The sequence below is a fragment of the Galeopterus variegatus genome, unplaced genomic scaffold, assembly GCF_000696425.1.
Source record: "Galeopterus variegatus unplaced genomic scaffold, G_variegatus-3.0.2 Scaffold203, whole genome shotgun sequence".
Taxonomy (NCBI): Eukaryota; Metazoa; Chordata; class Mammalia; order Dermoptera; family Cynocephalidae; genus Galeopterus; species Galeopterus variegatus.
In genome coordinates, this window is record NW_007726314.1 from 477,608 (window position 1) to 494,415 (window position 16,808).

The 16,808-nt window shown below is 39.8% G+C and overlaps 1 protein-coding gene across 6 annotated transcripts in view; it reads left to right on the forward strand.

Moving 5' to 3' along the window:
• ARIH2 (ariadne RBR E3 ubiquitin protein ligase 2) overlaps positions 1-16,808 on the forward strand; it is a 57,169-nt gene that overhangs the window by 28,730 nt on the left and 11,631 nt on the right. For all 6 annotated transcript variants that reach the window (XM_008565752.1, XM_008565754.1, XM_008565756.1 and 3 more), the window contains 3 exons: positions 11,533-11,600; positions 14,669-14,732; positions 16,275-16,425. In XM_008565752.1, the coding sequence (XP_008563974.1) occupies positions 11,533-11,600; positions 14,669-14,732; positions 16,275-16,425 (283 nt within the window). The remainder of the gene's footprint in view (positions 1-11,532; positions 11,601-14,668; positions 14,733-16,274; positions 16,426-16,808) is intronic.

Here is a 16,808-nt window from a genome sequence, read left to right on the forward strand (position 1 = left end):
CAGCAGTCTCTTTGTAGTGAGTGGGTCAGAGGCCACAGAGATTTAGAAATTTTATCTTATCAAGATAATCTCCGGGGCCGGCCCGGTGGCGCCCTGCTACAGTGCGCCGCTTGGGAGCGCGGCGGCGCTCCCACCGAGGGTTCGGATCCCACATACAGACCGGTTCCCACTCACTGGCTGAGCGAGGTGCGGGCATGACACCGAGGGTTGCGATCCCGTTGCCGGTCCCCGTCCGGTACGGGGGCAACACTGAGGGTTGCGATCCGTTGCCGGACACGGAAAAAGACAAAAAGACCAAAAAAAAAAAAAAAGATAATCTCCGTTCTAAGCTGACAGTTTGATTTTATTTCTCTAGACTCTAAAGCCCTTAAATTGTGAAAGAAAGTGCCTCCAGAACATTTTATGAAATGCTGAGATTGTGGGTTTGTGGGTCAGGAACTGCTTGCTGGTAATAGCAGCCAAAGCATTCATATATACTTCATTACATCTCTATGAAAAAATCTTAGCATCATTAGCCAGTGTCCTGGATTTCTTCCTTGTCCCCCAGCCCTGCTTATGAAGCAGGGATAGAATTGTATGGCACATTTATTATGCTCTTCATTTAAAAAAGCAAGGAGGGGGCCGGCCCGGTGGCGCACTGCTACAGTGCGCCGCTTGGGAGCGCGGCGGCGCTCCCACCGAGGGTTCGGATCCCACATACAGACCGGTTCCCGCTCACTGGCTGAGCGAGGTGCGGGCATGACACCGAGGGTTGCGATCCCGTTGCCGGTCCCGGTCCGGTACGGGCGCGACACTGAGGGTTGCAATCCGTTGTCGGACACGAAAAAAGACAAAAAGGAAAAATAAAATAAAATAAAATAAAAATAAAAAAGCAAGGAGAACTTTACCCCCCAGCAGCTGTCTACTCCTTTAGGTATCTATGCACAGTATAACCAGATGGTAACTACTAAATGTGTTTTGAGAGCCTGTGTCAGGGAGATATCTTTTAAGTCTCTGTTGCAACCATAGACTATAGGGGATGACAGAAGATGTTTCCTGAAGACCTTCGGGAAATAACTGATGATCAGAAGCAAAGTCTTTTTTGATATGTGTTTTAGGCCATTTTGTGTTGCTATAACAGAATACCTGAGACTGGGTAATTTATAAAGAACAGAGGTTTATTTGGCTTATGATTGTGGGACAGCTGCATCTGGTGCAGTCTTCAGGCTGCTTCTACTCATGGCAGGAAACGGCAGCCAGCAGCAGGTACAAGCAGATCACATGGCAAGCAGAAGCAAGAGAGAGCGGAGAGAGAGGAGGTGCCAGGGTCTTTTAGACAGCCAGCTCTGCGGGAACTAACAGAGCAAGATCTCACTCAGGACCCCCACCCCCCAGGAAGAGCATTAATCTATTCATGAGGGATCCACTCCCATGACTCAAACAGCTTTCAGCACTGCCACATTGGGAATCAGATTTCTGCATGAGTTTTGATGGGGACAACACATCCAAACTGTATCAGTATGCATGTAGCTAAATGCTTCCTGAAATAAAGATCTGGAAACCATCTGAGGGTGTAAATGCAGGGGCAAAACAAAGCTATATTGGATTGAGGCCTATGGGTAATGCAGAGCAGTGTCTGGTAAATGACAATAGAAATGACCGCACAGTTCTTTCAAGCTGGGAGGAAAGCTCCCCAACACTATCTGATGCATTGTGTTGCAGGTTTAGAGGGCAAAGGGAAAGAGGGAAGAAAGGGAAGATGGACTATACTTGGCTTTTGCTTGAAACCATCTGAGGGTGTAAATGCAGGGGCAAAACAAAGCTATATTGGATTGAGGCCTATGGGTAATGCAGAGCAGTGTCTGGTAAATGACAATAGAAATGACCGCACAGTTCTTTCAAGCTGGGAGGAAAGCTCCCCAACACTATCTGATGCATTTTGTTGCAGGTTTAGAGGGCAAAGGGAAAGAGGGAAGAAAGGGAAGATGGACTATACTTGGCTTTTGCTCTGATCCCATCTTTGACCCTGCAAAAGCCTTCTCTGGACCACCCAGGGACTTGAGAGCACTTTTTACTCCTTGATGAACTTTATACCACTGTTTGTCCCCTCTTCCCCGCCAGGAAGTATAAGTGCACCAGACTAAATATAGACTAAGACCAGACTGAGCAGTAAATGTAACTCTTAAAAGGATCCTTTGAATATAACTGGTTATCCTCATTTGCTTTTGGAAAATGGGGCTCAGAGAGGTTAAGTCACTGGCCTAAAAATGGTGGACATTTGCTACGTCCAGAGTCTCAGTTTAGTGGAGACTGCTCTGCAACATGCTACTACATCCTTTTTTAAAAGGGAGTGCTTAGTCACACACCCTTTCCCAACTCCTGGTAAAATGAGAGAGGAATTCTTGACTTTGGGGCTTACGTTCACACTACTAAGGCTCAAGCACAAATGTGACTGCTCAACAACAGGCCAGGGAGTGAGAAGAAGGTAGGCCTGAGAGCTGTGCCTTGTGGAACAGCAACATTTTAAGGAGCAGGCAGACTATTCACACTACTAAGGCTCAAGCACAAATGTGACTGCTCAACAACAGGCCAGGGAGTGAGAAGGTAGGCCTGAGAGCTGTGCCTTGTGGAACAGCAACATTTTAAGGAGCAGGCAGACTGGGAGCAGAGTGTCCAGTAGAGCACTAAGAAGGCTTGGTCAGGGAGATCAAGAAAGAGCCAGAGAGAATGTTGTGAAATTATCAGCATTACAGAGCTGTGTGGAAATTTATGTGACTTTATGCTGAGATTCATAGTATATAATCAGTTAACCTTTGGTCAAAACTATGTTAAAAACTCTAAAGGGGAATTTTTCATTTTGAGGATAAGTAAAAAGTCAAAGTAAGCTACTGCATGCAGTACTGTAAGGTTCAGCCCTTTGTATATTGTGACATTTGTTTATGAACATAATTGCTATTGAACTAAATTTGGCAAACTTCTCCCCCTAACTTTTGTAATGAAAAATTTAAAACATACAGAGAAGTTTAAACAATTCTACAGTGGGCATCCATATACCTAACGTCTTGATTATGCAGTTGCAAATCTTTTGCTACCTTGGCTTCATCACTTATCATCCATCAATCAACTTTATTTTTTAAACAGCTTTTTGAATTATTATTTGCATACCATTGTTTATTCATTTTAAAGTGTACCATTATGTGATTTTTAGTAAATTTATACAGCGTTGCAGCCATCACCACAATCCCAGTTTTAGAACATTTCCTTCACCCTAAAAATTCCCTTATGTTCTTTTGAGATCCCCACTCACAGTCCCAAGCAACTACTGATCTTCTGTCTTACCTTTTCTAGAAATTTCATATAAATGGAATCATACAATATGCAGTCTTCTGTTGCCTGCTTTCTCTTAGTATATTTTTGAAGTTCATCTATATTGTATCATGTGTTATTAGTGCATTCCCTTTTTGTTGCTGAATAATAGTTTTCTGTTATATTGTTTATCCATTCATCAGTTGATGGACATTAGGGTTGTTTCCAGTTTTTGGCTATTACTAAATATGCTGCTCTGACCATTCTTGTTCAGGGTTTAATGTGGACATATGTTTTCATTTCTCTTGTATGGATTGCTGGTAAGTGGGGTCACATGGTTAGTGTATGTTTAACACTTTAAGAAACTGCCAAACTTTTCTGAGGTGGCTCTACTCTTTTACATCCCACCATTATATAAGGGTTCCAGTTTCTCTATATCCTTGCTAACACTTGTTATTGCCAGTCTTTTGGGTTATAATCATTCTAGTGAGTATGAAGTGGTATCTCATGGTTTTAATTTGCATTTCCCTAATGACTAATGGTGTCATTAATCATTAATTAATGATCTTTCTTTGTGCTTATTTGCTGTTCATACATATTTTTGTGGTGAAATGTCTATTCAAATCTTTTGACCATTTAAAAAAATTGGGTTGCATGTGTTATTATTGAGTTGTAAGAATTCTGTATATATTCTGAATTAAGTTCTTTATAAGATGTATGATTTGCAAACATTTTCTCCCAGTCTGTGGCTTGTCTCTTCCATTTTGTTAATGATGCCTTTTGAAGAGTAAAAGTTTGATTTTGATTGAAGTTCAGTTTATCCTTTTTTTTCTTTTAAATTGTGCTTTCGGTCTTATATGCAAGAAATCTTTGCCTAAACCAAGGTCACAAAGATTTTCTTTTATATTTTCTTCTAAAACTTTTATAGTTTTAGGTTTTACATTTAGATATATCTTTGTATGGTATGAAGTCAGGGTCTGTGTTCTGTGTTTTGTATAAATAATTATTCATTTATTCCTAAACTGTTTGTTGAAAAGACCGTCCTTTCATCCACTGAATTATGTTGGCAACTTTGTTGAAAATTGACCATAAATGTGTGAGTTTGCTTCTGGACTGTGTTTTGTTCCATTGATCTATGTCTGTCTTTTAAGCTGGTATCTCCACTGTCTTGATCGCTATAGCTTTATAGTAAGTCTTGAAGTCAGATGGTTAAAAAAAAAAAAAAGTTTTCAAGCTTTACCCTTCTCTTTCAAGATTGCTTTGAATATTTTGGATCCTTTACATTTCTACAAATTTTAGGGTAGTTATTTGTACAAAAAAACCTACTGTGATTTTGATTGGGATTTTAATTTTGATTCACTTTGATTGCTTTGCTCGTTCAGTCTTTTTAGCTTTGCTGCCCAGTATGGTAGCTATGACCATATTTAGCCATTGAGCTTTAGAAATGTGTCCAATTTGAAGTGAGATGTGCTATGAAACCAGATTACTGGACTTAGAATGAAAAAAAGAATAAAATATTTCATTAATAATTTTTTATGGATTACATGTTGAAATAATATTTTGGATATGTTGAGTTAAGTAAAATATATTATTAAAATCCACCTGTTTAAATTTTTTTTGTTTTCCATTTGTTTGCTGCTGTATAGAAATACATTTGATTTTTGTATATTGATGTATTTTGTTACCTTATTAACTTCATTTATTAGTTCTAGTAGTATTGTAGATTCCTTAAGGATTTTCTACATAGTTTGTCTTTTTATCTAGGAATACAGGGAGATTTGCTTCTTTCTTTCCAATCTTTATGTCTTTTATTTCTTTTTCTTGCCTTATTGCACTGGCTAGGGCCTCCATTATAATATCAAATGAAATGGTGGTAGTGTACATCCTTGCCATTTTCCTGTTCTTAAGCATTGACTATTTCATCGAGTTTGATATTTTTTATAAATACAGTATATTATATTCAGGTAGTTCACTTTTCTTCCAAATTTGCTGAGAATTTTTATCTTGATTGTTGAATTTTGTCAAATGGGTTTTCCACATCTATTGAAATGATCACTTGTGTTTTTTCCCCTTTATTTTATTAATTCAGTGAATTGTGTTAAGGAGTTTTCAAATTTTAAATCAGCCTTGCATTCCTGGAATAAACCTCACTTAATTATGATATATTATCCTTTTTCTATATTGCTGGATTTAATTTACTAAAATTTTTGGATTAAGGATTTTTGTGTCTGTGTTCACAAGGAATATTGGTCTGTATTTTCTTTCTTATTTTGTCAGGATTTTTGTCAGATTTTTGTATGATGGCTATGCTAGCTTCATAAAATGAGTTTGGAAGAAATGTTCCTTCCTTCTCTAGTTTCTGAAAATATATAAGATTAGCATTATTAGAATTCACCAGCATTATTAAATTCCACCCCCAGGCCTTGAATTTTGTAGGAAGGTTTTTGATCATGAATTCAACATCTTTAATAGATATACAGCTATTCAGTTTTTCTTTTTCGTTTTGTGACCGTTTTGGTGAATATTTTCAAAGAACTTGTCAATTTCATCTATGATGTCAAATTTATTAGAATTAGATTGTTCATAGCATTTCCTTAATTTCCACTTAATATCTGTAAGATTTATAGGGACAGTTCCTCATTCACCCCTGTTGCATTCTGTTTTCTTCTTAATTATTCTAGCTAAGGTTTTGTCAAATTGTTGATCTTTCCAAAGAATCAACTTTTAGACTTTGTTTATTTTCACTGTTATTTGTTTTGGGTTTTATTTATTTCTCTTCTTATCTTTATTATTTTCTTCTTTCCACTTAGAATTTAGTCATCTTTTTCTTTTTTTTTTTTTTTTTTTTTTTTTGTGGCTGGCTGATTTGGGGATCTGAACTCTTGACCTTGGTGTTATAACACTCCTTGTTCTAGCTTCTGAAGGTGAACTATTATGTCATTGATTTTTTAACCTTTTCTGATGTAAACATTTATGGTTCTAAATTTCCCTTTAGGCATTATATTAGCTGCATCTCACAAATTTACTGTGGTATTTCCATTATTCAGTTCAAAACATTTTCTAATTTCTCTTTGACATGCAGGTTCTATAGAACTATGTTCTTTAATTTCCAAATATTTGCTACAAAGAAGGGCATTATTGGCAGAGAACAGTTGGAGAAGGGCACAGGGATACTGGAACCATTCAATCTGTTGCATTCCAAAGTGAGGGGTTATTTCCAAAGTGAGGGGTTATTTCAGTGGTGGGTCTTGATGACTCTTTTCAACTAAGGTGTAAAATTTGTCCTGTCAGTACTAGAGAGCAGTGATGGCTTCTAAACAGGGTAGGAACTGATCCTGACAAGATGTAAGGACTCCATAAGAATTGTCTGTTATTGTTACTGTTACATAGGGACGTCAGGAAGCTCATCCCAAGGATAATGGAGTAGAGGGGTCCATACAGTAGATAGGCATATCGATTAAGATGTCTTTCTATTGAGCAGGTGATAGTGAAGCTCTTCTGATGGGAGTGCTGAGGAGAGGAAGGACTAGAGATTAGACAGTGGAGTAGTGATAATGGGAGAGGGGGAAATTGTAGGGAAGAGTGAGACATGGAGGAAAAGTCCAAGGGTCCTATGTTGGAAGGGGTGGGAATGTGGTGCCCCCCACTGCCAACATGGGGATATAGGAGGAAGAGCACACTTAGAATGCCTGAATAGGTGCTGCAAAAGACTCATCACAGATTCCAGGAGGGGATGTGAAGGCAGTGAGAATTTAAGGGTTAGATTCTACCAACAAGATAATGCATGAGAAATGTTTGTTGAATTTGGCAACAGTGTTCTCTTTATCTCAGGTACCTAAGAGGGTCCGAGGGTCCCTCTTCTATTGCCGTATAAAGAATATCCTAGTATATTCATTGTCAGCAATTCTGAGTAGATTGAAATTCAGCACTTGAAATCAATATCCTGTCAAATTATGAACCAAATTGAATTAAAATCAGAAGTAATTCATGGATTTTATTTATTTATATATTTTTTTAATTTCTGATTTTGGCAGGTAGATCCATTAAGCTTTCTAAAGTATTATACATAAATTATCAAACCTGATTCTTGAGAATAGCTTTAATATGTAGTTCAACATGATCTAGGCAGGGGTGGTATAGAAAGACATCTTATCTCTGCTATTGAGAGTCTTTGTATAAATTCATTATATTCTTGACTCATGGTCTTGTGAATGTCCAAAGTGGCTGTCATAGATTCTACAAGCTTAGGGTTTACTGTTTACGCAGGAGTAAGACTCTCCCTGGGGAATAGCGGAGATGAAATGGGGAGTGGGTTTTCTGGAAATAGTGACCCATTCACCTTGAGAGGGATCCTTGGACCCTCTTAGGCACCTGAGATGAAGAGAACGGTGGATGTCTATTCTATCTCTGTGACTAGAGACTCAGATTACTCTCATTCCCTTGAGACTTCTAGTTTTTGGAAAAGAAACTTTCTAGTTCTTGGTTTCCAGTCTTTTCCTCAATTAGTGTTTCTAGAAATCGAAAAAGCATTCAGAAAGTAAACATGACTTTTAATCTTCCTGTTACATGTTGATCTAATAGAAGTGCAAGTTTATTCCAAACATGACATTGATTGTATGTGTTTCGTCCTAAGTCATTAGTTTTTTTTTGTTTTTCAGTGGTTGATTACTATCCTGGACCTGTTTTCCTTTTGGAAAAGATTTGGCCTTTTCTTTATAAGTCATCTTGATAATACTTAATCTTAACTACTAATAGGTTGTTAGTTCCTTGATCAAAACAGCCCAGCAAGAGTTCCTCTTGATTCTGCTGAAAGGTTTTCTCTCCACGATTGAACCACATGATAAAGAATAACAAGGGGTGGAGGAACTATTCCCAGTTGTGGAAGTGTTGACTTTAATAGATTCAGAATGGATTGCTGAGCTCTTTGAGCATTAAACAGTAATGTGGTTTAATATCATCCACAAGGTTTGTCCTGGCCCTCCTGCCAGGAGGCCAAGGTGGCTCAGAGTGGCCACTGCTTCCTCTGGAAAGCTGCTAAAGTGGGGTGGGAAGGTGCAGTCAGTTCTCTCTTGTGACCCAAATCAGGGAGGAGGTAGCCTCTCTTCTGAGACTACCTTTTAGAATAAATTCTTCCAGAGTACCATTTTCTCATTGTCTTCTTCCATCCCTGTGGTGCTTTTGCTCAGAGGGCCCTTAGGAGCCTGTCTTTCCTATAGATCCTCTCTGGTGTTCATTAATGGGTGAGGTGCAGTCACAATACATTTTGCTTGAATTAATTGTCTCAGAATTCCATCAAATTTCTAGTGGATTATTGAGGGAAAGAGCCCCGATCTTCTGTGTACCATGGACATAATATGGGCAATTCCCTCACTGTGATGTGGAGATCTCAGTAGTGCCTCCTGCAGAAGGCTAGTGGGAGGTGTGTACAGCTAACACTTGTACGTGCCCATCTTGTATATATTGTGTATTCTTGGCTGTTGGGACTAAAACAATAGATTCACATCACTGCACTGTCAGTTTTATATGAAGGTACTTCAAAAAGTTTGGGAAAATAGAATTGAAAGATAACACAGATTTTTTCTGAACTTTCTGAAGTACCCTCATAAAGTGCTGGATATATCCTGTCTTTACATTATCTCTTCTCACCAGAACTCAGCTCTGCTGGGATGTTCTGAGTTGGTCATTAGTAGACTTATATTCATCAGTAAATTTTTGGGGCCGGCCTGGTGGCGCACTAGGTTGAGTGCGGCGCTTGGGAGTGTGGTGGCGCTCCCGCCGAGGGTTTGGATCCCGTATAGAGACCGGTCCGCTCACTGGCTGAGCGCGGTGCGGGCGTGACACCAAGGGTTGCGATCCCATTGCCGGTCGCAGTACTGGCGCGACACCGAGGGTTGCGATCCCGTTACCGGTCACGAAAAAAGACAAAAAAAAAAGGGGGGGGAGTAAATTTTTGGTTTCAATAGAGGGCCAGAGGGTAGGTGGGTTCTACGTGGTGTATTAGTTCTGAGGCTTCCTCTCAGCTGTAAGTATTGTTGAGATCAAGGGATCAGACCAGGTAGGGTGTTAAAATTTCTCAACCTTCTGAAAGAAACAGAATTTTATTTTGAAATCCCACAGGTTGAAGATATAGTATCATTTATTAATAATCAGAATGTATTAACTGGCCACCCTGTGTCCAGTCTAGTTCTGGGCTCTGTGGATGTATAAGAAGCAGCCTGACCTCTGTCCTTAGTTTAAAGGCCCCACTTAAGCCATTTGTGGTGATGAGGAGAGGTGGCTGTTGGACATAGCCAGGACTCCTCTGGGTTTCCCAGTAGCTCAGTGCTTGTTAGGACCTGGTGGCCACTGCATAGTGAGACATTTAGAAATCAGGACAGAAAGTAGTAGGTGTAAGGCTGATTGGGCACTGCTGGGTAAGAGAAGACAGAAAAGGTTCCAGTAAGGAGTTCATCCAAAACAGTATCACTGTCATGTTTTTAAAAAGTATTTGTGGCCAAAAGCTACATTCACACAGTTAGAGTTTAAAACAAATGTCTTGTCTCTGTTTTCATTTGGTGATAGTGGTCTGTTGAGGATGAGTAGTTCTGCTGTGGTGCTGGTTGGCTTGTCAGTTGGTTAAAGCACAGTGTTAATAACACCAAAGGTCAAGGGTTCGGATCCCCATACTGGCCAGCCACAAAAAACAAACAAAAACCAGTTTTGTTATGGCCACAGTTAGAAGAAATATCAGCTGTAATTCAGGAAACCTAGGCCTTAAGTCTCTATGGGCCTTAACAAGAAAATAACTATGGCAACATGCATGGGTTAGATGCCTCTTACCTTGTATGGAAGGAAATGGGGGGACCCCCACCCTGAGTGAAGTAAGCTATCTTGAGTCCTTGGTTTTCTCCAGATTTACCTGGTCTGTAGGACAGGAAGGCTGTACACTCAGTGATTGTACAGTCTTTGACACTAATTGTTTAGTAAGGGTGCACCAGTCTCCTTTCAGGGGAGATTTGAACTCTAGTGGGTGGATCACATGTTGGTCACTGTGTCTTTCCCCCCGCTGTTCTTATCTGTGGACCAGGCACACACTACTTTGTAGGTCCTTAGTAGCTCCTGTTTAAGGACTCAGTCCGGCGAGCAGAGTACCAAGATTCTGTGTGTTCTCTTGGATCTCTAACTGAAGTGTGCTTCTTATTTCTCCTTGATACAGTAGCAATCTCATGCTCTGCATTGCTCTCTCTGGGAAGCCTGATCTAGGCCTCCAAAATGTCCCAATCTTTTGTGGTCCCACCTTAGTCTTGACACTTAGGGTGTTTGTTTTGTAACTAGCTTACTTTCCAATCAACAAGATGTTATAGCTATAACATGTAGACACTATCTTACTACTTGCTTCTTCAACCTAACACTAAAATCTACAGTTCTTTCTATGTCAAACTTCTACGACATCCTTTTCAGTAACTACAGAGTAGTCCATTGCATGGATCTGTCATACATTATTTATCTACCTCATTTTTGTTGGACATTTAGGTTATTTCTAATTTTTTACTTTTGCAAATAACCCTGCTGTGCACATATCCTGTATCATTTCCTTGGGAGGAATTTACAGAAGTAGAATTGCTGGCTCAGAGCAGCTTTTGAGGCTCTTTGATAGCCATAATCATGTGCTTTAAATGTCCCCTAAAATAATTTAGGGGCCAGAAAAGCTGCCCACAAACTTTTAGACTGTCCTCAATATTAGTGCTCATTGGATGTTGGGAATTCAAGGATTTTAAAAGGGGTTTTGGGGTTTTTGTTTTGTTTTCCTTTTTGGATTTTTTTTTTTTAATGGGATTTATACAAGAAGTCCAGGCCTGGAGATTTTCTGAGTAACAGGCCTAACTAGAAGTGCGCTCCCATGTATGGCCTCCTACAGCAGCTTGAGAGAACATATGTTACATTAGGGAACCCACAGTTCTTTTGCTTGTATTGGATACTAGGTTGTAATTTATTGTAAAAGGGTGGTTTTATGTAAGTTTCCAATAAAACTAATTTTCTTGGAAGGGTCATTAAAGAAAACAAAGATAAAAAAAAATCAAGAGATCCATGAAATCACTACAATTATAAGAGTCTGAACTTGAAAGATGAAGCAAAGAAACAAGAGGAAGAATTTGAAAATTAAGCCTGGGACTGGCATAAACATGAATGTATACATTTCTCAAAATGAGGAGCACTCTAAAAGAAACTAGTTATAATTTGATTTTTTTTTTTCTGTCTTCTTTTTAGGTATCCCATTCAGTTGCTAAACTTATATTAGTTAATTTCCACTGGCAAGTCTCAGAGATCTTGGACAGGTAAGGTGTTTGGGGGGAGGGAGATGAGATTGCCCATAGCTCTCCTCTCTGCCTCCCTACTCAGTGGTGATTATTGTTTACATTTTGGAGTATATTCATCCAACGTGCATGTTACATTTTTTTTTTCTTCCTTTTTGTCTTTTTTCGTGTCCGGCAACGGATCACAACCCTCAGTGTCGCGCCCGTACCGGACCGGGACCGGCAACGGGATCGCAACCCTCGGTGTCGCGCCCGTACCTTGCTCAGCCAGTGAGCGGGAACCGGTCTGTATGTGGGATCCGAACCCTCGGCGGGAGCGCCACCGCGCTCCCAAGCGGCGCACTGTAGCAGTGCGCCACCGGGCCGGCCCCATGTTACATTTTTAAAACAATCATATTGTATCTTTTCTCTCGATATATTGTAAACATGTTCCCATGTCTTCAGCATATTCTTCTGCCCCAGTTTTAATGCTTGGGTAGTATTTCATCATAGAGATGTTCCATACTTTTTCCAAACCCCTTTCGTTGGACAATGTAGTTAGTTCAAATTTTCTGTGCCACTGTAATTTTTAATCAGTGCCCTTCTAGGTAGCACTTGCCAACATCTCCAGTTACTTCTTTTGGATCCATCAAGTGAGGAGTGCATCATAAATACATGGCATATTGCCTTTAGAATTGTTGGCCACTTTACCACCCACCACCTCTGCCAGCAGGATATTTGAGTGTTTGTTCCCACCTCCTCCAGAAACCAGAGCTCTTGAGGCACAGACCTCAGAGTCTTAAAATGTCTTAGAAGCTGTTGGAAAGAAGGGTTCCTCCTCTTTCTGCGCCCTCTGGAGAGATCTCCTATGCCCTACCCTGACAGGCATGTGCTCTCTCTAGCTCAGTATTTCTCATTCTTAGCACTGTTGACATTTTGGGCTGCATAATTCTTTGTTGTGGGAGATTGTTCTATGAATCATAGGATGTTTGGCAGCATCCCTGGGCTCTACCTACTAGAAATCAGTAGCAGCAACACCCCCAAGTCCTTGACAATCTCCAGACATTGTCAAATAACCCCTGGGGAACAAAACTGCCCCTGGTGAGAAGCTGCAGCAAGTCTTCCTTTCTCTATATGGTATGATTCTACAGCCATACCAGCAGAGGAAGGTCATGCCTTTCCTTCTGCAGGCCAAACACAAGTGGGATGGCCATACCTGCTGGAGCAGCTCAGGACAATCAGGAAAGGGCAAATTAATTTTTAATTCACTACCTGCACTATCACACTCTATACTCAAGAATTAAATACATTCAGATAAAATTGCAGATGAACTTTCACTGTCTGCACTATTGTTACTGCTGCAGTAAATTGTAGAACCACCTAGGTTCTGGTATTGGGGTATTTCTCAGTATCCAAACTCTCTAGCATAAACTTGAGAGTAGAGATTAGGATGGCTAAAAATATTTAGAATACTAGTGTGGGAACTAGTAATAAACGAGGTACCTCAACAAGGATAGTTGAAGGAAGCATTCTGACTAGGTGGGGTAAGGAAATCACATAGATGAGGTATAAATATTTTCTGCTCCAGTTCCTGATATCCTGGAAATGCGTTTTCCTGGCTTTTGTGTGGTACTTTTATTGCCACGTGATAATTCTGTTTCTGTTTTTTAATATATTTATGTAATACCTCATTCCAGAATGGAATTACATTTTTATTAAGAAAGATATCATTTATTTTTTAAAGGTGTGTATGTGATGTATATAAGGTTTTACAGAGTAATAAAGCAAACACTCTAGTGTTCAACCAAATGAGAAACCCTCTGACCTTCACTCAGAGGCCTCAGATGGCAATCCCTCCCTGGCCACACCCATTTCCTTCCTTCCTCTCTAATGCAACCAGTGTCTTGAACTCAGTGTTGATCATTCTCTTATTTAGTCTTAAATTATATATCTTCCATTTGCATGTTTTTGGAACTTTATAGACATGGGATTATGCTGTATGTGTTCTTCAGCTTTTTAAATTAACATGGTTGCATTTTATGCCATCCTCCTATCAAAGGATATTTATCTATTCTCCCGTCAAAAAGCATTTTTATGTTTTTAGTCTTTTGCTGTTAAAATAATACAGCTCTGGGCTGGCCGATCAGCTCACTTGGTTAGAGCATGGTACTGATAACACCAAGATCCAGGGTTTGTATCACCTCACTAGCCAGCTGCCAAAAATTAAAATAAAGTAAAATAATACAGCTCTGAAAACTCTTGTAGGTGACTCCTAGTGTCACAGAATTTTTCTAGGATTAAGTATAGAAAGAAAATTGCTGGGCTGTAGCATATGTGTGTCTTCAGCTTCACTAGATAATGCCAAATTGTTTTCCAAAGTGATCGTACCACTTTTACATTCCCACCAGTGATAGATGAGTGTTCCTGATGTTGTCAGACTTAAAATTTTGCAATCCTGTGGGTGTAAATGGAATCTAATTGTTTCTAATTTCAATATCCTGGGTTATTAAGGAGGTTGAGCATCTGTTCATATGTTTGATGGCCATTTGTGCTGCTTCTTCCATGAAATGCCTGTTAAGTCTTTTGCCCATTTTTTATTGAGTTATTTTGTTTTTCCAAATGGATTTTTTGTGTATGCTAAGTACTAATCCTTTGCCAGTTATAATATCTTCCAGTTTATGGCTTGGCTTCTCATTTTATGACCTTCTGATAAACTTAAGTTTTTAAATGTAGCATAATATATCTGACTTTTCCTTCATATTTTGAATTTTCTGTCCGAAGAAATCTTTCCTTATTCTGAAGACACAGATATTTGCCTGTATTTCCAGAAAGGGATTTAAAGCAGATCTGGCCCACTATAAGTATTTTTCTTAGAGTTCAGTGCCTTTGAAGCAGAGTTACTTTTCTTTTACCAATTGAGAGCTAAAACATACAAAGAGGAAAAAAAGTCTTTGTACTAAGGTAATAGGAAACTTGGTTCTGTGAGGAGGTAATTAGAGACAAAGATACTTCATTGTGACCACAACACATGGTGGTCTATCCTTTTATTGTTCAGAGGTAAAAATGTCTTCAGTTTTTAATTCCCTTCATTTTTGCTTTTTGTTTTGTAGATACAAATCCAATTCTGCTCAACTGCTCATTGAGGCTCGAGTCCAGCCTAATCCATCAAAACATGTGAGTGTCTCCTACTTGAGTGAAGCTTCTCCCAATAAACATGGCTGTTGGTGTGGCTTACATTGTCATTGAGAATCATCTTTGCTTTGTTTATAGTGCAACATGCCCAAAATATTTGTTCCATAGTAGGCCTAAATCTTCCATTTCTGTTATAGTTTGAAAAGTTTCCTTGTAGACAGGAAGTAAATCATTGCCTGTCCTTGGGCCCTCTCCAGCCTCTCCTTCCTCTCTGCACTTACACACAGTCTGCACTTCATTCCTTCTGAGTGCCTTGGTGTTACCGAGATCACTGCATACTTCTTTGACTCTGCTTGTGTCTTCCCTGGCCTGGAATGTCCAGACTCTGTCCCCATCTGCTTATAGGAATGGAATACACCTTTAAAGACCAGAATCCAAGACACCTCTTTCACAAAGCCCATTTCCTGTGATCACTCCCCTCCAAACTCCTCTAATTATATCTGTAAACGTTTACATATGTGTAGTGATTAACTCATATTTTTTTAGCTCCCCTACCATAGTATCTTAACAATGCATAGCAATTTCCTATGTATCTAGGAGCTTACCGAACATTTGTTGAATATTTTTTGAATGATAGCCATGTTAAAAGAGCTCTTATAAGGGGGAATTGGGGCCCAGATCACCATATAACTTCTGCAGCCTCTTAGGAGAAGCGTTTCCAGAAGCATACTGGATGAACATGAGAACACAGTCTTTTCCTTAGCTTGCTTTTTGTACTCCCAGTGAACTAAAAAGAACCTAATGTAAGCTTGTAAATGAGCTTTTTCCATTGGTTGTGGTGTTAGCCAGGGTCCCTAGATTGTGTTGTCTGCCATTTTGTGTAGCATTGCATGGATTCTGGAGTTCAAGCTTTAGTTATTTGCCCACATCCTAGAAGACTTGCTTTCCTAATAGGAGCTTTCCCCATCCCTCTAAAAAATTTGTGACATCTCTCTGGTGTATTAAGGATGAGTTCTGACTTGGTAAAAGCTGTAATATTCTGTGGTTTGGACATATTGATATGGAAAAACCACTGTCCTTAATAAGTAAAACTATAATGTGGGCTGTTCAAAGCTTTTCAGATTCAGCCTCTAAGAACCTTTATGACTGGGTTTGTAGTACTTGTTGAGAGGCAACACTGTGCTAAACTGAACAGGGGCAGTTTACAAAAGAAACCTGATAGCCTCTAAGAGAAGTTGGCCTAAATGACCTCTAAGGACCTTGGCAAATCTGAAATCCTGAGTTTTTCCTTTCTATCCAAGTTTGTAACCACAATAAGTTCTCATTTCAGCCTTCTCTCTCCCTCTCTGAATCCTAGTGACTGATTCTGCAAGCCCAGCTCAGGTGCCACCTCCTTCAGGAAGCTTTCCTGGTATATGCTTTTTGCTTAGCACCCTTGGGATGCAGAGTCCACATATTGTAGTTGAACTGTGACACTTGTAGGGTCAGGACCGTTTTCCATGCACCCAACTACACCAGGCACCTTTGTGGCCTCCCCAGACATGAAGGCTCCGCTTTGTCTCATGTGGCTCTACCTCTCTTCAGGTTCCCACAGCCCATCCCCCTCACCATTGTGCAGTGTGTATGCAGTTTGTGCGGAAGGAAAACCTACTCTCTCTGGCCTGTCAGCACCAGTTTTGCCGCAGCTGCTGGGAGCAACACTGCTCAGTACTTGTCAAGGATGGCGTGGGTGTGGGTGAGTCTGCCACAGAACTTGTAAAAGGCTGGCATGAAATGTTTTATTTTCACCTCTGACTTTTCACGTACTCAAGTAAACTGAGTGTTTTCTTCTGAGCCTGATCGAGGCTGTTATTGTTGAGAAATAGTGGTTTCCAAACACATCAGTCCAACTAGTGGCAAAGTTTTCCCAGTCCTCAGCAAAATGAGAAAATTAAAGATATTGTTATAAATGTTGGTGTGAGTGCAAGGCTACATTCTCTCACCTTTTGGGAGAACTGTCCTTTAAGCTTCCTACACTATCTTGATCCTCAAGTGGCAGCCCTAACACAGAAACACCCAAGACACTTTGCTGTTATTTGAGTAACATAGTACACTGATCAGTTATAGTATTATTTGTTA